This window comes from Chlamydotis macqueenii, chromosome 1 (genome assembly GCF_036417535.1).
Source record: "Chlamydotis macqueenii isolate bChlMac1 chromosome 1, bChlMac1.mat, whole genome shotgun sequence".
Lineage (NCBI taxonomy): Eukaryota > Metazoa > Chordata > Aves > Otidiformes > Otididae > Chlamydotis > Chlamydotis macqueenii.
This window is the reverse complement of record NC_141556.1, coordinates 93,398,323-93,425,500: the sequence shown is the minus strand read 5'-3', so window position 1 is coordinate 93,425,500 and position 27,178 is coordinate 93,398,323. Positions and strand designations below refer to the sequence as shown.

The 27,178-nt window shown below is 41.4% G+C and overlaps 1 protein-coding gene across 1 annotated transcript in view; it reads right to left on the bottom strand.

Annotated features, from left to right (window-relative positions):
- The window catches only part of ST3GAL6 (ST3 beta-galactoside alpha-2,3-sialyltransferase 6), a 57,341-nt gene that overhangs the window by 5,274 nt on the left and 24,889 nt on the right, over positions 1-27,178 (bottom strand). Inside the window, exons 3-11 of the mRNA XM_086761734.1 lie at positions 23,415-23,514; positions 22,521-22,589; positions 21,152-21,229; positions 18,182-18,285; positions 17,236-17,299; positions 10,499-10,594; positions 8,099-8,285; positions 6,826-6,963; positions 737-889 (exon numbers count right to left, since the gene is read on the bottom strand). Coding sequence (XP_086617860.1) covers positions 737-889; positions 6,826-6,963; positions 8,099-8,285; positions 10,499-10,594; positions 17,236-17,299; positions 18,182-18,285; positions 21,152-21,229; positions 22,521-22,589; positions 23,415-23,503 — 978 coding nt within the window. The 5' untranslated portion in view covers positions 23,504-23,514. The remainder of the gene's footprint in view (positions 1-736; positions 890-6,825; positions 6,964-8,098; positions 8,286-10,498; positions 10,595-17,235; positions 17,300-18,181; positions 18,286-21,151; positions 21,230-22,520; positions 22,590-23,414; positions 23,515-27,178) is intronic.

Genomic DNA, 27,178 nt, shown 5'->3' with positions numbered 1-27,178 from the left:
ATGATAGAGAAAACTGTTCACATTGATGTAAATGGCTGGGATGGAGTTGCTCAGAGTACAGAGCTGAAGACAAGAGCAGAGACATAAAAGAAAACAGAGGCATGACCGTAGCAAAGCAGGAGGGAGGAGAAGGCGTCCCTGATGTTTGCCAGCCTCCGGCTACTCCCTCTCCTGGTGAGTTGTGGCTTCTCCCTCCTGGAATCAGTTCCTTCTCTTCCTACCTGCTTTGCTTTTCTGCTTTCAATTTCTGAAATTCAATTCTTTTCCTGACTGCAAGTTTGTATGTCTTAATTCTTTCCATTTTCCTTTGCTCTTCTTTCTTTTTTTTAAGAAGTTTGGCAACTATGACAAATGGTGCAAGTAGGTGCCAAGGAAACAGAGAATGCAAACAGAAACAACGCTATTCATGTTCTAACAGTGCAAGCAAATACACCTCTATCAATGAGAGCTGCACAGCCTAAGGGTAATGCCAACAAGGCAAAACAGAACACACAAACAGACGTATCTTACGCAGATGTTGCAGAATATGGTAGCACAAGGGACACAAATACCATTATCCACATTTTTCAGAAACCAAAGCAGAAAGGAAGAGAGTCAATCAATGTTAACCCATGAGCAGCTGATCCTGGAGAAGATAGGAGGCCTTTCTGACCTGCAGTCCACACTTCTATCTATATGCAATTGTCTTCCCCAGTTACCAGCTACATTTCTCCCAGCATAAACAAGTGTTTGTTACCTGCATCATCTGAGACATTGTGTCGTTGCCGTAGTAGTGCAAAGAACTATTTCTGTCAGTGAAGTCGTACTTGAAGCCCGCTAGGTGAACTTCATGGCATATATGAAATGCGAGCGTAATGGCAATTAGCCCCGTTGTGGGATGCTTGGGTTTCTAAAACGAAACACAAAGAGCATGCATACATAAATAACTCGCAGCTTGACAGGAACAGCAAACCTAAGAACAAAGGCAGTGGAAATCCAGCAGCCCTGCTCTTCTACAGACATTTAGTTTTGCAGTTTGATCCCCTTCTGTCTCATAAGGAGTAAGGTACTGCCCACAGGTTTTCCATGACTGGAGCATCTGCCGTGTTGTCCCTTCCCTGGGACTCTCCGGTTTCTAGTGAGGGCTGAGCCCATACTGTAGCACTTCCCTCAGCAGATGCATCAGGAAGGTCTGCCCATCCCTCTGCTCAGCAACCCACTTTAATGAAATTGGTCAGGCTTCGATAAATAGGAGACCATTTCACCCTGCCAAATTTGACTGACTTAGCAGATGTATTCAGAAGTTTATAGATGATGGACATCCAGAAGAACACAATAACATGACATGCCTTAAATCTTAATAACCATAAACTTAAAAAAAAAAAAAAGGCATGAAAGCTACTGCAGCATAAATGTGGCTGCATTTGAACTTTTTCAAAACAGGGAAATTCCAGAAGAACATGGCTTTAGACCTTCCCCCACTATTTCCATTAGAAGAAAAGAAACTGTAGATAAAATTGCTTATTTCTCCCTAGAACAAGACAGCTCAGAAGTAAATACAATGTAAAATATGATGAGCGGGTCATAAACAGATTTTAATTGTGCAAAATTAAGAGCACCTAACCGAAAACCAGTATTTCTTACAAGAGCACAGAACAACTCATTGCAGCCATCTGTTCTATCTTGTGATCAAGTCCCTGATTGTTTGAGTAGCAGCAGCGGCAGCTAAAATGATCTGTGGAAGTAAATGAGGCAAGGTTTCCAGAGAGGTGAACTCATTCATTAGACAAACAGATGAAGCTGAGGGGAAAAACATGCCCTCAGACATGGACAAAACTTTCAGGCACTAATGCCCTTCTTAGCTAAAATAACAATTTTCTCACAGACCAAATGAGCTACATACTCTCGGTAGCTGCAATCAAATCTCAAACAGAGCACAAAATCAAAAGCTTTTTTGAACTCTTACCCAAGGCTCGGCTCATAAAAACAAAGCAGGCAAACCAGTACTGGACAACTCTGTGTAGAGAGAAGGCAGATGCCCTCGATGATACAGAAAAGTATTTCTTTGTATCGTATGCTAAAAGAACAAATACCCAGGGAAAAGTTACTAACATCAGCTCTGTAAGCCTAAGTTAAAGTCACAGAATTGAATTATCACCTTTTATGTAGAGTTTTTTGTACCTTTACACAACTCTTGGAGTACTCCAGAAATAACATCAACCTAAAATGCACACTATTGCCCAGGGCTCCTGCCAGTTATTAAAATAACTTTCTGCCTTGGGGGCCTAATATCATAATCTTAGCGGTGACCCTGTTGCAATGTCCGTACTAAACAAGACTCAAATTATGGCAAAAATGCTACTGGTCAGGATTAGTGCTATTTGAAATATCAGGAGCATCACAGGCTGCAACCAGCAAACCTTCGGCTATCATGAAGTTCACCTCAAAAGAATATACTAAAAAAAAAAAAAAAAAAAAAGCAATGCTACTTTTGAAATGTACTGTCATGCTAGCACCCCGGCAATATCCAGATATCCTCAGCCTGTAATGCGATTTGTTTAGCCAGTCACGTTTAATGGGAATAGGTGCAGCTCTGGAACGACTCCGCAACACTTTGACTTCAGTGCTGCTGGGGCTGCACATTCAATGTTACAGGAGTTCTTTCCGGCTCTGCTAACATCATCACAGTTGCTAACAAAGAAACAGAAATGCTTGCTGGACTACGCATAAATGCCCACACAGGGAACGTGAGATTGGCTTAATGGAAAAGGCAGAGACAGCAGGGAAAGCAATAGCAAGTCTTCAGTGTCTCCTGCAGGCAGAGGGGGCTGAAGAACAGGACAGTGAAGGTAGCCCCAGCCCTCCCCCAGGGATGCGCTACCAGGACCCAGGGCTCCAAAGCTGGTCCTGCAAAAGGCTGCCTTGCCAACAGGAACCCCCCAGGGCTTAACCAAGCGCCTCCGCATCGGCTGTGCCAGAGCGACTGCAGATGTGCAGGCTCCCAGACACTGCCCGTCTCGGAGATGGGAGGAGAGGCGAGGACAAGCATGCCAGAGCTTGACCATTGCTGCTGCTGGGGACAAGGGGCTGCAAAACCACTAAGATGGAGCAAGTGGGATGTGGAGGTGGTGGAAAGGGGTTCCAAGCAGGAATGCACTCTGCCTCAAGCTCTGGGCAGCGGCAGAGCAGAGAGCATGCACGTTACCCAAAGCGACTGAGGGGCCTGTGCTCTGTACCAGCTCCAGGTCACCAGGCACATATCTTTGGCTCACTGACAGCACTGGTCTTACTTTACCCCCATTGAGAGGGGAGCACAGGAAGAAACAGGAGGCATTTCTGGAGCCATAGAGGCCATGGATGTCCTGTGGCCCTTCAGAAGATAATTAGGCACCCAACTACCCTGCTGCTTTCTTCCCACTCTGAGCTGAACAGATGAAATGCCACAGAGACCCAGCAAGCATGCAGCCAAACTGGGTATTCCAGTTAGAGAGTTAATAAGAGATAGAAAAGCCACTAGCGGGCTCAAAAATAGAAAGACATTTTTAATAGAAGAAAAAAAAAAAAGGCACAAACCTGCCCCAAAGCAAAAATCCCTCAAAAAACCCCCTCAACTCCCTCAAATATTAGAAAGGTTAAACCAGAAAAAAATTTGGAATAGATACTCCACAGTGACAGCCTGTGTTGTAGTTCAGCCCTGATCGGGACCAGACTACGCAGTCTGTCTCTCGCGCCCCCCACCCTCCGAGAGAATAGGGGGAGATGATATAAGAAAAACGGCTCGAGGTTTGAGATAAGGATAGGGAGAAATCCTTAAAGTTACTGTCACAGGCAAAACAGGCTCGACTTGGGGAAAACTATTCATTTATTTCTAAAATTAGCAGGAGAATGAGACAGGGAACAAGATAACCTCCCTCCACCCCTCCCTCTTCCCGGGCTGAACATTATCTCTACCACCTTCCTCCCCGAGCAGCACAGGTGGGAAGAGGGAATGGGGGTCACGGTCAGTTCATCATGCGTTGTTTTACGCCACTGCTTCGGCGTTGGGGGAAGAACTCCTTGCATTCCTCCTCTACTCCTTCGTGGGGTTCCCTCCCACGGGCCACAGTCCTTCATGAAACTGCTCTGGCGTGGGTCATCTCTTCCACGGAGTTTAGTCCCTTCAGAACAGCTGTCCCAGCGGGCCCTCCATGGGCCACAGCTGCCTTCAGGCATCCACCTGTGCCAGCATGGGGTCCTCCACGGGCTGCAGGTGGATCTCTGCTCCTCCATGGACCTCCATGGGCTGCAGGGGGACAACCTGCTCCACCATGGTCTTCACCACAGGCTGCAGGGGAATCTTGGCCAGGAGCCGCATTACTCCTCCCCCTCCTTCTGAACTGACCTTGGCATCTGCAGTCGTTCCTCACAACAGGCTGGCAGACGCCTCTCAGGATCCTTTTTACATCTGATTCACTTCTCATCTCCTCTCCACTTCTTGCAGCCAGGCCGGGCCGAGTTGGGCCCAGTCGGCTGCCTGGCAGGAGGCCAGAGTGTGAGGCCTGCAAGGCCCACAAGGCTCGCGCCTCGCCCTCTCTGCCCCAACTCAGCTGCTTCCCATCTTGTCCCTTCCTTTTCCTGTTTTCCCCTTCTTAAAGACGTTATTGCAGAGGCATTATCACGGGACATTCTGCTACCAATTGGCTCAGCCTTGGCCAGCAGCGGGTTCGCCCTAGGCCCGGCCAAGTCCACTGAACAAAGGGGAGCGACTTGTAGCAGTTTCCTACAGAAGCTACCACCTTAGGCCCCCCCTCACTAAACAAAACCAGAACAGCCTGTCAGATAGAATAGAATAGAATCATTAAGGTTGGAAAAGACCTCTAAGATCATCAAATCTAACCCTCAACCCAACACCACCATGCCTACTAAACCATGGCCTGAAGTGTCACGTATACACATTTTTTGAACACCTCCAGGGATGGTGACTCCACACCACTTCCTTGGGCAGCCTGTTCCAGTGCCTGATGACTCTTTCAGTAAAGAAGTGTTTCCTAATATCCAACCTAAACCTCCCCTGCCGCAACTTGAGGGCATTTCCTCTTGTCCTGTCACAAGTTACTTGGGAGAAGAGACCAACGCTCGCCTCCCCACAACCTCCTTTCAGGTAGTTGTAAAGAGCAATGAGGTCTCCCCTCAGCCTCCTCTTCTCCACACTAAACAATCCCAGTTCCCTCAGCCACTCCTCAGAAGACTTGTGCTCCAGACCCTTTACTAGCTCCACTGCCCTTCTCTGGACATGCTCCAGCAACTCAACATCCTTCTTGTAGTGCGGGGCCCAAAACTGCACACAGTATTCAAGGTGCGGCCTCACCAGTGCCAAGGTACAGGGGTACAATCACTTTCCTACTCCTGCTGGCCCACTGTTCCTGATACAAGCCAGAATGCTGTTGGCCTTCTTGGCCACCTGGACACACTGCTGACTCACATTCAGTCGGCAGTCACCCAGCACCCCCAGGTCCTTTTCCACCAGGCGGTTTTCCAGCCACTCTGCCCCAAGCCTGTAGCGTTGCCCAGGGTTGTTGTGACTCAAGCGCAGGACTTGGCACTTGGCCTTGTTGAACCTCATACAACTGCCTCAGCCCATCGATCTAGCCTGTCCAGATCCCTCCGCAGAGCCTTCCTACCCTGAAGCGGATGGACACTCCTGCCCAATTTGGGGGGGGACACTCCTGCAAACTTACTGAGGAAGCACTCCATCTCCTCATCCAGATCATTGATAAAGATATTAAACAGGCCCCAGTACTGAGCCCTGGGGAACACCACTTGTGACCGGCCACCAACTGGATTTAACTCTGTTCACCACAACTCTCTGGGCTCGGCCATCCAGCCAATTTTTTACCCAGTGAAGAGTACACCTGTCTAAGCCATGAGCTGCCAGCTTCTCTAGGAGAATGCTGTGGGAGACAATGTCAAAGGCTTTACTAAAGTCCAGGTAGATAGCATAATAAAAATAAACATTTCCACACGTGTCAATTGGCTGATCCCAATGAAGCAGCTCTGTGCAATGATGTGACAGGAGGGAACCGTATTTGTGCTAAACGGCACGTGGTCAGTCCTGACTGCGCAAGGGAGGTCTCCTGTTTGAAGCCTTACCTTTAATCAGAAACATTTTTCAGTCATAAACTGATAGTTAAAATGTATTTTTATGTCCAAATTGTCGGTTAAAGCATTACAATGCTTGGCATCAAATCAGTTAAGTACAAGAATACTGCTAGACATACATCAGTAACACAGGGCTGTAATATCCTGCATGCTCCCTAGTCCGTATGCGCCCCTAGCAGAATGAAATTGCAGCAGTGTTAGAATTACTGGGTTGTTGGGTTTGGGAGGGTTGTTTCTTTGGTGTGAGGGTTTTCTGGTGTTTTGGAGGGGCTTTTTGTTGGGGTTTTTTTGGTTTGTTGTTTTGCGCTTGTTTTGGTGGTGGCTTTTTTTTTTTAAAGAAAAACTAGAAACCAGCCTACATTAATAATTCAAGACTCCTTAATATTTCTAGAGGCTCTTCAGATCTGTCATGTTCCAATGTCTGTCTGCTTTTTCCAATTTTGTAAAAGGAATTATGTCTGTCTGCAAAAGCAGTCTCATTTAATGCTACTTACAAAATCCATAAAACGAGATTTTTGGCATACAAGGCTACCCGCTTTCTTTCTGGATTCCATTTTCCCATCTTTTTTGAGGAGCATCTAAACATAAACGAATGCAATGTGAACCTCAAAGATCTTCTAACATAGTCCACTATAATAAAGAGGTAATTACCTCTGAGTACACATTTGGTCACACAAAACTAAAAGGCACACAAGAAAAAAAGCCTACCTCCTTTTTTGGAAACCTTGTCGGGAAACGAAGCCACTCATAAGCTGTTTTTCTGGTGATGGTGGGATCAAGAATCCTGATTTGACTAGATTTGTATATCATGTTCAGAGCTGGTTTCTTCCAAAAGCCTTTAGCACTCTGTAACAGGCAAGCAAATACACATTTTTAATGGCTATGAACAGTTGATTGTGGTTTTGTAGCAACTCTAACCAGAGTAAAATCCAAGGGCAAGAGGGGTGTTTAATCTCGCAAAGTTCAACAAAAACATGTGCCAAATCATGCTCCTGCAAGAGGATAACCAACTGTAGCAGCTGAAGCTGGGCCAGGCTGGCTGGAAAACAGCTTTGCAGAAAGGTCCCTGAGGGACAGCACCCACCGGCAGTGTGCCCTGGAGGCAGTAAATGCTCATTGTGTGCTTGATTGCATTACTAAGAGCATAGAGAACTACTAGACAGAAGTTATCGTTCTCAAGTACATTGTACTGTGCCCTCCTGCAGTACCACAAATGCTGTTTTGGGCTCCTCCCTGTGCAAGAAGGCACCGAACTGGGGCAAGCTCAGCAGAAGGTCACTAAAACAGCTGAGGGATAGAGCACATAGCCAACAAGAATGGTCCAAGGAGACTGGGTTTGTTGAGCCCATCTTCAACTATTTGGTAGGGGTTTAAAAAAAAAAAAAAAAAAAAAAAAAACCAAAAAAAAAAAACAAAACAAAAAAAAAAACCAAGACAGGATCAGACTCTTCTTAAAAGTGCACAGTGAAAGGATGAGGATAAATTATTTCCTGTGAGTGTGCTGCACCACTGAAATAGAGGTTCTAAAAATATCTCTGGAAGTACTGAAAACCTACCTGGACGAGGCCCTGAGAACCTGGTACGCCTTTCAATTTGGTCCTACTTTCTTTCAACAGGGTTTTCAACTAAAGACCTTCAAAGAGAGGTCCCTTCCAACGTTATTCTGTAATTCTACTCAGTGTGCAATGATAAAATAATCTGGGAAATGTCTGGAGCATGCACGTCAGAATACGTGCCAGTATTCTTCCAGTGCCAGGAAGAAGATTAAAAGGTATTTCCGAGAGAAAAACTGATTTGTTGTGAGGAACTGATCAAATATGTGGGTGAGAAAGAAGATAGAAGTATTTACGGGAAAGGGAAATTGAGCAGACTGACTGGTAGATCCAGTGCTCTCAGCTAGGAGGACTAAGGTTAAAAGCAAAGGTGTTTCAGGAGAGATGGGTAGCAAGCTAAGCCAGAGTGCATGAATAATTAAACTCACTACTTTCTGACCGCCTAGAATCTCCCAAAGCCACTTCAAGTCACGTGGTTTGAAGACGATGAGAACAACAGTCGTATTAGGGTCATAGTGGATTGGATCCGAGAAGATGGATTCCGGGTAAGAAAGGCGGAAAGTCGTCCTCCTCCCAACGTCATCTTCGTACCCTATAACAGGGCCATTATTCATTCTGCAGAGGACAGAGACACAGATGGCAATGACTAGCCCACCCACATCCTTACTCTGCAGTGGCTGGCACACACGTTAGTCTGTGGGGCAGACAGTGTGCTGAGGTACAGGGCGGGTTTAGCAGCCCAGCGTTTACTTATCACATTACGTGGTAGATGAGCAATTATCAGGTGCGCTCACCCCCTAACCTGGAGAAATCAAGCACACATGGGAACTTGGCCAAGGTGGTTTAGAATACAATCACACAATGGCTTACCATGTGTCACTCAAGCAGAAGACTTTCTGATTTGGCTCAAAAGGAGAAACTGGAGAAGACTAAAGAGAATATCTGCCTTGGAGAATTACCCATTGCTCCATTCATGCTACTAGATGATCTGAGTCACGCAGGAGGCAATTCAAGAATGTTTTCATATTCTTCACTGTCTGCTGCATACAGGGACAGGGATTATGACTGTGTACCTGATTACCTGATGCTGATACATCTTATGTATGGGATTGTTTGTTTGTTTGGGGGTTTTGGAGTGGTGGGGGTTTTTTGTTTTGTTTTTGTTTGTTTGTTTGTTTGTTTTTTAAACAGTACTTGCACAGCTGCCACTGCTTTGGGATGTAACAGATTAATAAGCAGTGAGGAGGTGGGTAAGGCCTCTTCTGCTCTGAGACATTAGAGGGGCTGCGTTTAAGTCTCCGTCTTGCAGTTTTTGCTTGGTGGCTGTGTTGCATTTTTTTTGAGAATTCAAGCAGTTTGTGTATGCTCTGTTCCTGCCAATGTGACTGACTTCTCTGAATAAGAGGCAGGCTGCTTAGGAGCAAATGTCTGCAGAACAAGGCATGTAGACAAAGGAATATTTCAAAGTTTTATCAGAAGAAGTTATTAAATACAGAATGCAAATACCACCTCTTTGTTCACCCACAGTAAATACATGTGTACTATATTTCTGAAACAGTTTTGAATTTAGAGCTGTTTATAAATGCCTGACGCCAGTCTACACAAATATTGCAATTTTAAGAAGAGTATATAGATCTACAAGGAACCCAAATACTTGAAATAGCTTAAAAATAATTCATGGAGCTTCCTTGCATCATTATACTACAGTGAAAATAAGTGCAAGGGGTGGGGTTTTTTTGTAAAGCACAAAGCTTTCAGGCAAGTAAAATTTCCTAAGAATGGGGATATTATCTACATCACTTTCTATAGTTTTAAGTTTGTAAGTGGAGCTACAACTGAAGAATTGCATGTATTCACTATCAGTATGTTTTCAAATGTACGTCAAACTCCAGGTTTTGTATAAACTTTTTACGGTAGCACTTGAAGACTGAAATACTGTTACTAAAATGAGCATTAGGATTGATGGCAAAGTAACAAAAATGACATTTAGTGCAGTGTTCAACACAATGTTGAATCAATCCAACTGAAACAGCAGCTCAGAGGTTTTAGTGAAAGACGGTTCAGGCATGCTATCTGCCAGGGTACCTACAGGCAGAAGGGATGCTTAATCAGTTACAATCTCAGTTTCTGCAAAGGAGGAACTGATTTACCTTTTTGTTATTGTGTAAGAAGTTCTCTTGTAATTAACCAAATAGTTCTTTTTCAGTTTGCTTGGCATTAGAACTTCCCCCCCCCCCTTGCCTGTTCCTCTCTAAGCACTTCCCTAGTTTTCCTAGTCCAGATGCCTCTTCTTCAGATCGCAGTATCCTCTCGCAGGTCCAGACATCTCATAAACCTCGAGTATGAGCTAACACATTTGAGGGAAAGGAACAGACACCAACATCATCTTCCAGTTGACGTGTACCTTGATGTAGACTTCCTGGTATAAACGGTTACATTTAATCCACACACCAGCACAGGGTAAGACAGGTGCGGTGTGGAAGGTAGGAGGCAAGGCTGCCCAGGATGCTGGGTCATAGTGAGGGGCACATACAGGGCTCTGGGTTGCCACATACTTGGACTCATTGCAGGTGTGTGCATTCATACACAAGACAGACTGACCATCCAGGGGTCCTTACTCTCAATATCAATCAGTCTGTGTAATAAAACACTGATTTTTTTTTTTTATCCCCTTTTTTTTTTTAAATTGAGGCTATGACAGAATAAATAAAATGAGATGTTTTATGCCTTTTCATTTGTATAATAACCGAACTCCAAAGCTACTGGCTGACAGCAAAAGTTTCTTAATTCTTTGCATTCACACAAAATAAAACAGAGATAACATTTACCTTATTATTATGTCATATGAATCAATTTTCTCCCCTAATGTCTTATTTCGAAGTACTCCTCCATTACCGACAACAACACACCGTCGACAGGCAGTGCTGTGGAACAAATAGGAGTTTAATATTCAAGACTTGCCTTGCTTCACATTGTTATTGATTATATACTTGCATTTAGCTGATTTACTAATGGATTTCCAGCATCTTTTAGGCTCCTTGTCCCCTACAGAGCAGTCTCAATCCTGTATCACACTCAAAGGCTGCTTTCAAAAAAATGCAGCTGCATTATTCCAGGGACTGACAAAGTCAGGAACCGGCTTCTCTTTTGTAAAATCGTGTTTATACATGTAATTTTTCTAGTCGTTTTGCTGTTTAAGATCATCTAACCAGTTGGTGATATGGGTGCCATTAGGTAAGTTATCTTCCACAATGCTTCAAATTTGTCTTAGTCTGGGTATATCAACCAGGCTAGAGTATATCTGGAAAAACTAACTCAAATTAAGGTGCTTTCACAATATTGTACAACTCCACAACTATAGAAATCTCCACAACATGAGCTACAGTGGTAAGATTTACATTCACAATTTACCTTACAGGCATCTGAATTGTACATGTGAGAAACCTTAGCCCAATGACATGTGATTGCTCTTCACATGAATATAATTACATTGATTTTTCTCCTGTTTAGAAAATGCTGTCTAAACATGTGCTGAAAAGTGTACATTGTCATCACATAACCCAAGTGATACGCTTGATTAAAAACTGCATTCTCAGATTACTAGATTCAAATTAGACAGCATTATTAAGTATATAAAACACTTCTAATATAAATTTTGATACATCCAATCAAAATATTCATTCCTTTCAAATTTAGAATATATTCACAGTTAAAAAGCACCCAAGAAGGTTATTATGCAAATGCTAAAATTATGAATGTAAATTATATGGTAAAATTTCCCAGGAGTTGTCCCAGGTTTTCTAATTTTATCTTTTCCTCTGTATTGTCTTATTTCAATGCTACTAAAATGAGTGCTTTGCTTAAAAAAAAGGAGGGGAAAAAAAAAAGGCACAGACAGGCTTGGTGTTGCTTTATGTAAGAAATTTTGCCTCTTTAGGGAAGGTTTATATCCAAAGTATGAAGACTGCAAACTCCTCCTTACAGAACAAGCACATCATTTTTTGTTGCAAAATGCTTCTTTATTTAGAGCAAAAGCTGTCCTTCAACTTGGTTGCAGCAGGAACAATCGTAAAATAAAAATGTGAGTATTCTCTTCAAACACAAATATGCTCACAGCTTACTGAGGGTGAGCCCCAACACCCCACTCCTGTGGCTCTTCAAATAAGAAAAAGGCTCCATGGTATTTCTTACTGTAAGGAACCCCAGAACCCAGTCACAAATAACATAGTAATCTGTATTAAATGCCCAGTGTGGCACTTTAAGCAGACTAATTAACATCTTTATCCTCAGACAGTCCAATCTGTTTTTTCAGCTGAGGAGAGTATTACTCAACATCAATGAAAAGAGCCTGTTCCAGCCCAGACTGACTGACAGCTCAATGCACAAAGCAGTTCCCTGTATTTCCTACAGAATTCTTAACGCTGTTACACTGTACTGCATGTGGGTTAGGGAAAAGAAACGGGGCCCCAAAGCAGTGCTGAAAACCCAAAACTTACAGGAAAGGTGAAATGAGAATGAATGCCAACTGTAAAAAGCACTGTATTTCAACAGAAATGCTGAGATGGCACCTTCTCACCTGCTGCTCTAGAGCCACATCTGCAGAAGGAGTTGGCTTTAAAAATATTTTTTCTTAATAAATATACACACACACACAAATAGTGCTGCTAAATGCAGGGTGGAGTGGCATGGAAAAAGCTAGCACACCTTTCTCTAGTGTTTCCTGAGCAGCTTAGGAGAAGCCAAGCATTCATAAAAAGATTTCCAGCTAATGCCACAAGTCCATGTGACTCAGTACCTCGGAAATCAGAGGTGAAAAACTATTACACCTTCCTGTCTTCAAGGATGCCCATTCCCTCTACATCCACAAAAACCCTCCCTCTCTACTCCAGAACTCCTTCAGCTCATTTATTTTCCCATTAGTTTTTCAATCTAGTTTTAAAATATCCCGAGAGAGCAGGCTGATGACATATGCCTCTGGCAAAGGGAGGAAGGCAGCAGAAGTTACCCTATTCCTGAATTACACTTTGTTACTTGCAGCTATATCATCGAGCTCAAAGCAAGATCCTGGGCTACAGAGAAGCAACAGCGAGGAGGCACAGGAAAGAAAGAGGGAAAACTGGACAAAAAATGTGATCAGTAAAAGATGAAGGTGGAATGAGGGAGAGAGAAGAAAAGTGCAGAATTAGCGTATGGTTGTATCACATTTTCCTGTCATTTACAACACGCCTCTAAATCATCGAAAGTTTCAATCACCTCAAACCTCTGAATTCACCAGAAGTTCTGTGGTCGCAGCTGGGTAACTGAAATACAAACCTCATCACCACAATGCAAATCTTAAACTGCTACTGATACTCTAACTCCTGATGGTACCTCCAGGCTAGAGCATCCACCCCCGGCACTTAGTAGGCATCCTGGTTTGGCAGCGACTGACACACCGTGCATGAACTCATCTTCAGGTCCCAATAAAAAGCCAGAAAAATTGCTCCTAATTTGCTTAATATTTTCTTTTATACTCTCTATTTGGGTGTGAATTCACAAAAATTATGTCAGCTCCATTACAAACAATTTGTATTATTCTGACCATGATAAGCAGCCAAAAAGTTACTTTGAGGAGGCACTGCTTGTTCTGTTCTGTCCCCTCGTAGATGAACTTTAAGTGATCCCTTACACTACCCTAGCTTCCAATTTTTGGCAGAGACTGATTTAAGAAGCTTCTTCACTATGTCATTCCCTAGCTATTGAAATAATGTCTTCCACGCTGCTGTCAAACTGAAGAGCTCTTTGGTTTCTCCTCTCTGCACTGTGCAGTTGTGAGGTAGCAGGACGCATTCAGGACAGTGAGGGTAAATTAAAATGTGACTTTAGAGCTGGGCAACTCAAGTTTCTGCAGCTACAGAAGCTGGGTAGCTGCAAGTCAAATCTGAACTCCCCTCTTCCTGGCAGATGCAGATCAGATCTTTTTCATGGCTAAGAGCTGACTAATACTACTTGGATGGAAAATAGAGTGAAATTCAAATTAAGCCTTCAAACGCCAGCACCCTTGCCATGTATACTCAAAAATAAAGTTATCAGCTGCCTTCAAATAACCAATAAAGCATGTAACATTGGTATGTGAACTTTTAAAATTATGAAGTCTACAAGCAGATCAAATACTCCTGGTGAATTGTACATGAATACAGTCATAAATAGTCAAACAAATTAGAAAGATCAGCTTTTAATCTCTCTCAAGCTCAGGAAGTCAAAGTGGGCCAACTCAAACAGGAAGTCTGGTACGAATGTGCTGTTTCTGAATTGTCTCCTGCCCTTAGCCCCCCTCAGTATTCAAGTGTCTCCAGTTATGACCATATGTTTACATCCACAGTAGCACAGATTCCACTGACAACGATAAGCAGGGAGGGAAATGGTTTATGTTAGAGTAAAAAAAAAAAAAAAAAAAAAAAACAGAAAACAGTATCATAGCAAACTGACATGTGAAATGGAGATAAAGAATATGTAGCAAGGCTAGATCATATTCAAAAACATTTATGTTAAATAAACTGACATTTATTTACTGTAGATCACAGAAATCAACACATTGATTTTCAGCAGTGTTATTCACAGGTATTTTACCAATGCCACTTCTTAAAGTTTCCCTTTTCATAATGTTTTCATATTTAAAAACTCCAAACAAGTATCACTCACCCTTTCTCCAAGTCAATAAATTCACAAAAAGAGAAATAAATTCAGATGTCCTTCAACATCAGGTGTGCTACAAGTGAAATATAACAGACTAAAATGTCTGGTGGTCCAGCTTACAACCACCAGCACAATACTGATGAAAGTGAAAAATATGAAGACCTCAGCTACAACAATTGCTATAGCAATGGTCTGAGCGACTAAAGGATTGCATTTAGGTGTTAGAGATCTGCTTAGAGTATAAACGGATCCTGGTGCAAGTTGTGTGATCACTGATCTCCAACATCTAAATGCAATCCCTTTAGTCACTCAAACCACTGCCCTCTTCACGTGGTATACAAGAGCCTCTTAAATCTCAAGGCCAGGCATTAAGTTAACATATTTGGTTTGTATGGTGAAATGCTAAAAGAAACATTTTCCTAGTCTATAAAAGAAAAACATTGTTAAATGGAAATGTAGCCTCTAAAGGTCAAAAGGCTTGCATCCTCCACATTCCACTGAAATACTGTTTCTCTGGAAAATGAAAAAAAATATCTCAACCTCAACTCCTTTAACACACCCCACTGTAGTCAGCTGAGGAATGCAAATTGTTTCCTTTGAGGTTATTTGCTAAAAGGAGGACGCAGAGGTCACATTTTGTTGACTCAGGATTGTGTAAATGAATTTGTAAGAATTTATTGCTGCTGAGCTTAGAGTCCTGAGAGTGCCCAGCAAGTAATTATGACAAAATGGGAAAAGCAGGTGTTCAGAGGTTACTCTGCGGATGTACCACTAGCCTGGAAAACCCTTCTCCTACAGGCTGTTTCATTGAAGCCAGTGACACCGCTGACTTCCAAACAGTTTTGGAGAACTAGACTGTTATACAGTGAGAATTCCACCTAAGTTTGGAAAATGGCACTGTTTGGAAAAACCCCTTTGTAGCTCACTATGTACACTTACCTAAGTCGCACACAAATACAGCTGTATGAGCACCATAGATTTGGTGCTCATATAGCCTAACATTTGTTAAAATATTTTATAGCAGGTTCCCCCACTCCGCCCCAAGCAAAGTTTATAGGGAAATTCACTTCGCATTCTGCCAAGAAGGCTGAATTACATACAGAACACTGCTTAATAATTCCATTGCTGTATTACTGGAGAACGTTGTTAGGATTAATTCTCAAAGTGTTTCACATTTAAAAGCCAATGCCTCTCGGTTTAACATATATATAAAAGCTCTTCCTTACTACGCAGATTCATGCCCTAACAGTGCCATACACAAAATCTGATGGATCTAGAAAGAATACATTGTACAAAGTCATTATATATCTGACTTATTTATACTACTGTCTATTAAATAGTAATAGTTCTCATTTTGCTTCAAGTACTACTAAAGTATATCACTTTTATTAAAATGAAGTATACTTCCCAGATCCACCAAACATATCTATATCTCAGAGAGCCTACACTCAAAGAATACACATTACTTAACTTTTGATCTATAGGACAGACATCTTGATTTAAAAGGTACTATGCTGCACTGCAAGTGTCTCTACTTCACAGCCAAAATAATTATACTGCTGAACTTGTGATTTCAGGAAATTTCTAATACAACATTTGGCATTATCCTTCAAACTCCTGCCGGAAGACTAGCCTTTGTCAGACAATTCCGTATAAATTTCCCCAATTATCACACTCCTGATAGAGAACAGGTCTTTTTCCATTTCTTTTCCTCTCCTTAAGAGTAAACCTGAACATTCTAGAAATAGATACTAAACATAGGAAAAGGAGGGAGTACAGTAAGTGAAGAAAAGGTAAAAATGGGTATTAAAATCATTCTTAGGCTTAAACACTAATCGTTTTGTTCATATTCCACCCAAATTTTAATTAAAATGTGATCCTGGCACTTGGCTTGAAGCAATAATCTTCTGTTTGATCTCCTTGATTAAAAAAAACAAAAACAAGTACAGCCAACCTCAGCATGATTTACATTCAACTCTATTAAGAAGCCTGCATATTAACACAATAGATGGTAGGTTGTCACCTGGTTTGCTAGACTGCAATTCTAAGAAGTCATTTGCATCACTTGGTATACTTGCCAACTCTACTACACTACCTACAAAAACCACCAAAAAAAACCAACAAACCCAAACAAAAACCCACCAAAACCCCAAACCAAAACAAAACTCACCAACAACACGACACAGAAAGACCCTCCAAAATCAACCAAATAAATCCCAGCAGAAGTGGCTTCTAAGTAAGAGATTCTTAAACAGGACAATCTAATGCATGGGAAGGGAGCTATTTAAGGCATGCTCCACTCTGTGCCACACCCTGGTTACTCCCAAAATCCCAGGAACAGTCTTTCCTGGCTGCCCCTGTCTCCCTCATTCACAGGAAAGGAAGCTAAGCACACATACAAACAGTGAGCAGCAGGCCAGTAGATGCAGTGGCACAGGGATATTTGTAAGATTTCTTTTTTGTAGAAATAGTCATTGGTTTGCATCTGCTTATCTCAAACATTCTCTAGCTTACACTAATAATTCCTTTGAAAGAGGAAACCACATTTAGTTTTTAAGGGTTAGTTTCACTTTCCTCAAGTATAAAAAGACACTACAGGAAGATGGGACTGCATTCAGCTAGCAAATTCCTAATACACTTGTAAAAAGAAATCTGTAAGTTTAAGCTCCCTCACAGAAAAATTATTCTTGAATGCTGGTGCTACATAAGTTTAATTTTAAACTTATTTAAATCTTGGAATTAGTTACATATTGCTTGGACACAATCAGTCAGATCTCCATCTTTGCTAACTTGAGCAATTTCAGGACAACACCACTGACATTCCTTTTCAGAGAAATATTAAATATCAAAAATACAATGAACAGAAAGAGTAGCAAATAAACCATCTCACCTGTCATCTTCATTGGAAAGTCCACAGTTCTGCAGTCTTGAAAGGGCTAAACGAAAAAATTGCTCTAGAAAGCAAATATAAAAGAAGATTAATGAAAATGTTCAGTGCTTTCCAATATAAAAATAAGCATGCTATCCTGACTACAGCATTTTCAGACACAGTAAATTTTTCGCACTGTGCATAAAATAATTCAAAATAAGAACACTTGTAATTTAGGGTCACAGATCAATCAACGATGCCAAAGAAATTCAGGTTTATCAGAGCTCCTCTCTAGAAAGGTTTTCCTGCCCCAACACCCCAGTTGGAAAATAACAGGGGATTTGTATCAAAAAAATCTTACTTACAGTAAGTAAGCATCAGAAGAGTTTCCAAGACCTGCATCCTAACAGACTTTGTTTTTCCTTCTACCCACCTTCAGCTGAAACAGAAGTGGCCTTGACCCAAGAGGAGGGTCAGTAACAGCATTACGTGTCTTGGGAGGAGACATCAAACCAGCTTGTGCTCACTTGGTGGGCAAGCACCTGCTGGACACTCAATGTTCCTCAGTGGTGGCCTCAACTCATTCCCAAACGTACTTTTCCTCACCGCAACTCCCAAGGTGCGGACAAATGCACCCTCCTTCTTACACTGATGGAGGGCAAGACAAGAGTCTAAAGCCCAGATACACAGGGCTGTTCAGTGTTAAGAAACTTTCAGACTTTACACCCTTTCCAAAATGGTGACGAAGACCCTTAGGGTCTTAGGGCATCCTCAACATGGTGTTTTATTTCTTAAAAACAGGAAGGTGCCAGCTCAGAGGGACTAAATGAAACCATTAAGTCACTGCTAGCTATCCCCAAAAGGATTGGCATTGGTGAGTAGGAAAGATCAGAGTCAGAGATTCAGGTGGCTGTACACACTATTTAGGTATTTCTGTTTAAAAACAAGGTACATGGGGAACACAAACCTGCTCTCTTTATTCCATAAGGTAGTTCAAACTTATCGCTCCCGTGGAACTCCGCCACTCTGATAAAATCATTCGTGCACAGGAACGGGTATATTTTGTCCACACTAATGAAGGGAAAAAGTAAGACATGTCAAAAATCCACACGGTGTATCTGAACATGCTAATACATCATGCAATTGCTTTTTAAAAAAGCTTTCTTTTCAACTATTATAAAAAGAAGAAAACTCATGAACACAGGAAAAGAAAGGAAGTGACTGAAAAGTGGGAGATTTTATAATGGAAAATATAGGTAAAGAGCAATACTCTGCTAGTATAATTTATATAGTTATTAGAATCGCATGACTGAAAGCTTACACCATGAGACAGCACATTTAAGAGAACATGTAACCCAGGAAGAGAATGAATAACTTCAGGTTTGAAAAGTACATAACAGAGGCAGCAAGGAAGATTAAAATTTATTATTATATATGGCAATTTAATAAATAAGAATGGTATTTGAAACAAGGTGTTTTAACTTGAAAATACCATCTCCTGAAGATGTCAGTTTATTTGAGATGCGCTCCCATTCCAAACAAGCAGCACTTCATGGCTGTGCTGACATTAGTAAGTAGTTTGGGGCAACAGGGCTATATCCATACAGCAAAAGAGTATGGAGTTCTCATGTTCATGTTACACACATCTCAGTACTTTGGTGTTTTTTTTTTTTTTTTCACTCTGGACTAACTCTAGTAGGGTCCCACAGATTGAACACCCCCTTAGCAGCCGCAGCATATTAGGCGTGCTCCTGCAGTGCATCCTCTGGCTTAGCCATGAGTCAGATGTCTGAAAGGAGCCCAGTGCACGCGTGCCAGGGTCACCCTGAGATGAGAAGCACGGCATGAGGCAATCACAAAGAGGTGCGCCTCAAAAGCACGTTCCTCCTGCAAACTAGAACATGTCAGTATCACACCTTGTAAGTGTCAGAAAGAATGGGTCACTTCTTTCTTCAAAAGACAGTAACCACAGACAAGGGTTATCTCATAGGAGGGAAGTGACTCTCATTAACATCTCTGTAAGTCAAGCCAAATGAATGAACAGTAGACCCAATCCTGTCACATGCTACCATGCCCTTGGCTTCACCTTGAAGTTTAGTGGACACTCGCTCACTGAACTGGTTGACTTTGTAACGATCCTGCATACTGGGCCTTATGTTAATACATAAGTATGCAGCCACAGTGAGAAAACCTAGTGTTGGTCATAAATACCTACAGCCAGCACATGACTTGTTTCTCCATTAAGAATATTCATAGCTGTTAAAAAAACTCCATCCCTCTCAGTTTCACAAATCAAGCATCTCACTTTAAGCTCTACGTTTTCAAAAGATACTAACAGTATAAAGGAAAACCAAAACAAAACCCAAAAACCACCACAGCCCATGCATCAAGAACTAGGCCATAAGCTAACTGAGCAAGACCAGCTAACTTTGAGACATCATGCACTAAACACCCATATTAAATTTAATAACTTGCTTTGCTGTGCAGAAGCAGCTGGTAAGCTTAGACATAATAAATAATTTACCTACTGCAAAGAGATTCTTAATTCTAGCTCTGGTTCCTTTCCAATAAATAATTCTGCCAGGTTAGAAATCCTTTCAACCTCCCCAGGCTATTACCAAAGTGCACAGACCAGATCTTCAGCTCACACAAACGATCCCTTTAAAGGAGCTATGGAAAAAAGCAACAGACTCTGTTCTAGCTCTGCACCTACCTTCTTCTTGCTGCGCACCTCTGAGTCCGTTCCTGCCCCCTTACTTAGCACCAGAGCTATCTGGCTGTGCCTGACACAGAGACAGCCTGGGCACACTCTGCGGGCAAGGGACTTAGGGCCAGGCAGCTAACCAAAACTCAAAGACTACAGGACTGCTTTGGGGAGGACAAACCTGAGATCCCTCCATGTTTTTTTAAAATAATAATAGCACTGAACTAATGACATGTTTTCTCGTACACAAAAATAATTAAAAAAAAAAGAAAGCATTTGCTTAAAGCTTTAAGATTCCTTCAGTCAAGACTTGGTCTAAACAGCTTCCCAAGCTTTCTCAGGGCCATGCTCACTGTGTGCCCAGATAAAACACAAAGCCAACAAATATAGCCTGCCTGCTTCTGGTCCTATAGCACTTCCTTGATCTCTATCATTTAAGACTTGTGCTTCTAATAACAAAAACTCCTAGTATTTCTTCACAAATATCTCAGATGCACTTTTGTGACTAGAAACCTCCTTTGTTTTGGGTTGAAGCTCTTCCTTTTTTCATCTGACTACTTCGTTACAAGGGAAGCTTCCTACGAGTACCTTAAATCGGAGGACACCTACACACATTTCAACAATACTATCCAAGGAACAAAAACCATTAATAAACCCATATTTTTTTTAAATCAAAATTCCATTGAAGGAGTAGAATCTTATATGATTAAAAATTGGATGAATTTTTGCATATTTCACACTCGTCTTTCCAAATGAAATGAAGGGATTTTTCAAAACTTCTCTGGTCACTGGCTGCAGAAGAAATACTTAGCTACCAAAAAATCTTAATCTTTTAAGTTCAGGTTCTTAATAGCAGAATGACTGAATTTCAGCCTTGGACATGAAGGCTTCTTTTACAGGAAAAGCACAGGGAAAAAAGAAATTAAGGCTTATATTTCAATCATTAAAATAGTTACACTGTTGCTAGTTACAGTATCTGAAAAGGAAATATTTATTTATTCAGTACATACATGAGTATGTTGAGCTAGTTGTGTGGTATTGCTCAGATGCTGATCAGTGGCAAGCTAAACAATTTGTGTTGCCTCAACCAGGAAAAGCAGCAATGAACCCAAGCCCAAAAGCTGTACTTCCAGAGGTGAATCAAAACATGAAATAGTCCAGAATATGTATAGCCAATTTCTACATCAATCAGCACAGCCTCTCCTTTCCCCACTACTTCCCAAGAAGGCTCACCCCAGTAAAGATTCAAATGCTGGTTTCAGGAGACAAGTGTCCAGCACGTTCCTTCTCTCCACAGCCGTAGGAGGAAGCCTGCAAAGAAGAATTTTAAAGAAATAGCAAGAACAGGAATGGGTAGCAGCAACAAAGTAAGGAAACTTGGACAAGCCAAATTAGTAAAAGTCAATTACTGCATTAACATCACCTCAAATGTTCATTATTGCCTCTGTCTGTATTACAAAGATGGATCTTTCTTGTTGCGGTATGATTAATTTTATTAGTAAAGGCTTTTGTCTCACAGTGCTGCTCCAAGGGACCTGCAACCTGCCTTGCTTGGCAACTATCAAAGCAGCCATAACCAGAGGTGAGATCTCAGGCCCACCTGCAGAGAAGCTGGACACCCGGGCTGAATCACCTCTGCAGCCATACCACATAGCATCACCAGCGCTACTCAGAGAGGAAAGGGGAGTCTTGTTTGGAGAGGGGAATAGACAGCGCCACATAGGGTACTTCAAGGAAAATGAGATTCTTTGGGGATAAGTCATTCCTCTCATCATAAGGCTAAGACTTACACTTCTAAGCAGATTCTCACACTGGTAATTTAGCCCAATTAGTAACAAATATTAAGCCCAGAAGGGAGGGTAAAGTTCAGTGTGAGTAATGTGTGCATTTGGGCTGCGTTAATAACTGAAGGATGAACCACCACATTAGAACCACAAGCCAAACAGACCATTAAGGTTAATTGCTTTGGGTAACTTTAAGTTGTCATGTGAATACTGACACTGAAAAAGCACCCTCTGAAATGCATCAGCTGGCCAGCTCGTTGCTTTCCAGCATCAGTCTCACAGACAGCATATTGCAGGACAGCTTCAGAGAGAACAGACACCTGCTTTTAAGTTTTAGCATAGGTGCTCATTAGTCCCACAAACCTCATTGCAGGAATTTACTAGTGCAAGATCTGCTTATACATGCACTTGCGCATCAAAAGTGAACCACACCTCTGATTTATTACATTTTAAGCACAAAAGTTGCCCTCATAGCTCTGCTAATTTCATTCAGGTATAACTCAGAATTGCAGAAATTTGGAAGCTGTAAACAAATGTCTTTCCAACAATTCGTTGCTTGTTACAGACAGTCACTGTAAGTGGCCATAAGTATTAACCAAACACTGGAAACATAACATGGACAAATTCCTTTCTGCCGGACATATTACAATTGTGCTCGTAACAGAAACAGCCAATGGACACAGCTGTACAACAACCAAATGAACAGGGAGCCAACGGACACAGGCTACGGATTTCAGTCTCAATCCCTCCCACCTGCCCAAAAAACAACCAACCAAACGAAAAACCCCACCACAAAAAGACTCAACTGCTGAACTTACTGGGTAACTCCACTAGTCTCATAGGAAGGAGGAGCCCTCACAGAAGAAGTCTGTCCATAAAAGCTAATCCTGCAAAGAGGGAAATGTCACAACACTGTGGTTTGCTATAAACAGAAACCACAACTGAAAGCCATTTGTATGAACTGTATGCTATAAACAAGACAAATAGAGGCACATCAATCACTATTTTTAAAAGCTATCACTATTATCTTCATAAAACAAACACACTGGTCAGTCCTGGTTACAGCTGTGCGAAGGCCAACGGAAACTCAAACTCAACTTCTTTGATAAGCACCCTGAATTTTAGGTTCCAAGCCACCTGTCTCATGCAGCCTGGAGACAGTGAAGGTTCATTTCCCACGAGGCTGCCACTGGGACTTGACAAGTTTCAGCTTTTCAAAAGGTGCCCACTACACCTGCAGCTATTCCCATGTGTGGAGCAGGTCTCTCCCACATCATTTTTCAGATATCTAAAAGAAAAAGCTAACAATAAACACATGTGGGGTGAAGGGAAGATATGGACACATAACACACAAATATGATCTCTCTCCTTACCTGAACACTTGTTTTCATAAAACTCAGAGGAGCTCCCTATCTCCGAGGTCCTGACCTCTCTATACAACTAGACTCATATCAGCTACTAGGTTTAAAAGTGACAGGAGAGAAGGGGTGACTGGACAAAACAATCACATTCATTCCCTCACCACAGAAAAAAAAAAAAAAAAAGCCAACCAAAGAAAACCAAGAACCATACCACAAAACACACACACAGAGTAGTAATCACTTCTATTGATTACTAGTAAACAGCTGTTTGGCGACACAGCAACTCACAGCCACATCACTCACACAGCTGTGAGGCTGTCTGCACTATAAGCGAACAAACCATCACCATACCAGTAGAGGTTATTTCTCCACAGATTTCCATGCAGTATACCATACATAACTGCAGCAGCCAGGATAAAAAACAGAAGAATTCGTTTCATGACTGGTAGACCTGAAATGTAAGAAAAACAAAACAAGGAATGTAAATTCCAGTTATGCTATTAAAATGAACTTTTATAAAGCATCTTGAAACAATCATTATTACAGCCATTCTCCACCATCACAAGTTTGACAGGGGAATCACTCCAGTTTGATTTCTCATACAAAGTCCCAGTGACAGGAGCTGAACACCACTCTGCACCTACCACACGTGCATACTCTGTACGGTAACACAGAAGCATTGAGAGAGGCTCACTCTAGGTTCTCTCTGAAGACATAGGAGGAAGATGGGCTCTTCCAGAAGCATGTCAGAGTAGGAGCTCCCTTTCTGTCCACTGGCAGCCCAAGTAAATCAGCCTCTTGGGTCAGAAGTTGGCCTTTACAGGTACCTGTGCTGCTGCTTTCTTGCGCCACCCACTATCACTTTCCATAATTACACAGTTAAACAAGCATTGGCACTTTGGAGGAGGCAGATAGGCTCATGCCAATGAAAAAGAACAGGGTATGAGCTGGCACAAATTGCTACTGGCTTTTCCAGGATCACTGAATATTCTTAAAGTCTGGTTTTGGACATTTAAACCTGCACTGAAGCTTTCTGCTTATGTCCTGCACAGTCTGCAGTTCTTGACACAGGCCAGACTTCATTGCTCAAGTAACAGAAAAATTCTATTTTCACACATTGCAAAGCAAGGAAGAAAAGTTAGGACTCAATCTGTAAAACTTACTCAATTATGGAGAAAGAGCAAAGAAAGTCTTAATTTTTCAAATAGAGTGAAACTTACTAAATTATGGAGAAATAGCAGAGAAACTATTCATTTTTCAAATAGAGTTTTCATCTCATTACACAGTCCAGTAAAAGAAAACCAAAGAAATATCAGATGATCATGTATCTGGCAAGACATGCTGGGGGAAAAGCAAGTTCTGCATTGCTCACATCACAATGTACAAAATGCATAAACACCTACTTGCATATCTGTATCTTAAAGTGAAGGTAACAAACAGCTGTCCAGCAAAACCAAGCCATATCCAAACATATGGCTACATTTTCCAAGAGCAGAGCCCTTTTTTTTTTTTTCCAAAATTCCATGTTGCTTTTTAGAATATTTTAAGTTGCTGTTATTTTAAACCTGTGTTAAACAACCTAAGGCTACAAAACTCAAGGTAGATATAGTTCAACTGATTTATAGCAATATGCTTTATGTTAGTAACATCAACATCATACCTTGTATTAAAGGTCAAGAAACTACTAGAGAGAGCTGCATTTTGTTATTAGAAATTGAGAAGCAAACTACTGCCACTCACATAGCTTCACCCCTGAAGAAATACTTAACAGTGAAATATTTATCTCAATGACTTGAGTGCCATAAACCACCACTTCCTTATTTCCCGCCTCCCGCCCCCATATCCTTTACAGAAGTTTAATTGTAGGGTCAGAGATGGAGTTTTGTAACAGCATCTACCAGTAACAAAGCCATGCAATGAACAAGCTGTAATCTAGCAACTTAAGTATATCCTCCCAGCTGTCCTGTTCTGGATGAAATACTCGTAAGCTGCAGCTATTGCAATTTCAACCATTCATCCCTCGTTGGGAAGTAACACTGCCTCCCTTACAGTTCCAACTCCTTTGACTCTTCTTGAAGAGTCACCGCAAATTTTTATTTTTTTTTAACAGTCATTCTCAACTTCTACAGTAAACTGAGTTTTTAAAATAATTTTGTAAGAGTCCTTCCCTAAAACTGCGAGAACATTACAGGAAAACTCACCTACTGGGTTTAGTCATTAACAGCAATTGGCTCCTTTATTGAAAAGGATATTGCACTCTTAGGGGTTTTTTCCTTTCATTATCAGTATTTTTACCCCCTCCTGCTTCGCAAAAGTTTGCTAAAATGTCACACTGAAGTGGATATCAACTTTTTACTTTTTCCTCCCTAATTCAATCAATGTAAACTTCAGTTAAACAACAGAACATAATGAACCAGCTCTTCAGATAAAGTTACTAAATTAACAACCGATTTTGCTGACTTCAGTGTAAAACAGAACCTTTTTGAAGAGTCAGACCAAGCTACAAAACAGAGGAAAGACAAGGCAAAGCTTCTCATAAAGGGTCTTTTAAAAACAAAAATATTATTCATAACAGTATTATTCACAGATAGAAAAAAAAAAAGTGTTCTGTTTGTAAAGTATTTACCAAAAATATTCATACAGCCTGCAAAAAAATAATTAAAACAAGAGAATATAAGTCATCATTGTTCTTCAAACAGGATCATAAGGAATCTGTAACAACTTTCAGGATCTTATGTAGGACATTAAGCCTGGCACACACATGAGAATGTAGCATCATTAAGGGTGTACCTAACTCAGCTCTTAGGAACATGAAATGGTCTTTAATTATACAGATGTCTTATCACCCCATCCCCCAGTGCTTGGCTTCATTCAGTGCTTTGACGAGAAAGTTCTGTAGTTAAGACAGTCTTTTTAGACTAAACCAGTCTCAACCTGGTTTAATAAACAGAACTGTTGCCTTGCTTACAGAAGAAATTATTCTGGGTGTATTTTTAATGGTGACAGCATTTTCTAGCTCCCCCTTCCTATTTTAAAATAGCTGAGTGCTATAGAAAGTTAATTAAAGGAAAACAAACTCCTACAATGCAAACATGACACTAGAAAATTCCCATAGTCAGAGATTTAAGAAAATAGGCAATTGAGAAGACACAGTTCAGAGACAGTCATGTTCCAGCTTATTGATCACAAGACAAAACCGAGCATCTTGATTTAAGTTCATCAACCTGGCTGACAGAGGTCATGGTGCCCTTAGGTCAAGGTCAGTCAGGGCAAAGCAAAACAAGGAGGAAAAAGGTGGAACTCAACTATTCAATTCCCTTCTCTTTCTAAAAAACCTACAGTGACACACACAACGAAGCGGGAGAGGAACCCAGTAGGCCAGTGCTCAATGTTCATGGTGTTAGCTGGTCAATTTTCTGAAAGCAAGCAAGCAATGGGATGCACAAGTGTTCTAAAAAGATTATGAGCATTTTTAAACAGGAATCTACCCTAACTTGTGCTGTTCAACATCCCACCCCTGCCAAGGCAGAGTTACAATTACAGAATTAGACAAGACAAACCCTGTCACGGTATTAAGAGACCTCAGAGATACGCCTGCATCTCCTATAGACAGATGGGTCCACCCCAGCTCCCACCAACCCATCAGAGACATTTGGGTACATGACAAATTAGCTACATAAGCCCAGAAGCTAATTTTTTCTTCCCTTGGTGGAAGTGGGGAACCAACATCCTTGTCAGAGCTGCATTTTTACTTACACTTAGTCTTTATTCTGCTACTTCCGTAAGTGTGGTATCTGATATGAGCCACTACCTCACAGCCTTTCAACTTACATATGCAGTTGATGTAGTCACACCAGTAAATAAAATAATCACGCAGAAAACTAGAGCTGTTGGACTAGACAATCACATGACCACACTACGATCACCTTTTTTCGTAATGCTTGTAAACCATCTTTTTGCTTTCTTGCTTAAAATTAAGCTAATAATACAATACAGGAGGCTTTCCTGTCTGTTCCACTTACTTTGTAAAGCCTCTTTGACTATTACTAAAGTAAATAGTTAATAAATACTTAACTAAAAAGTGTTTACTACTAAATTAACTACTAGTCCTCTTA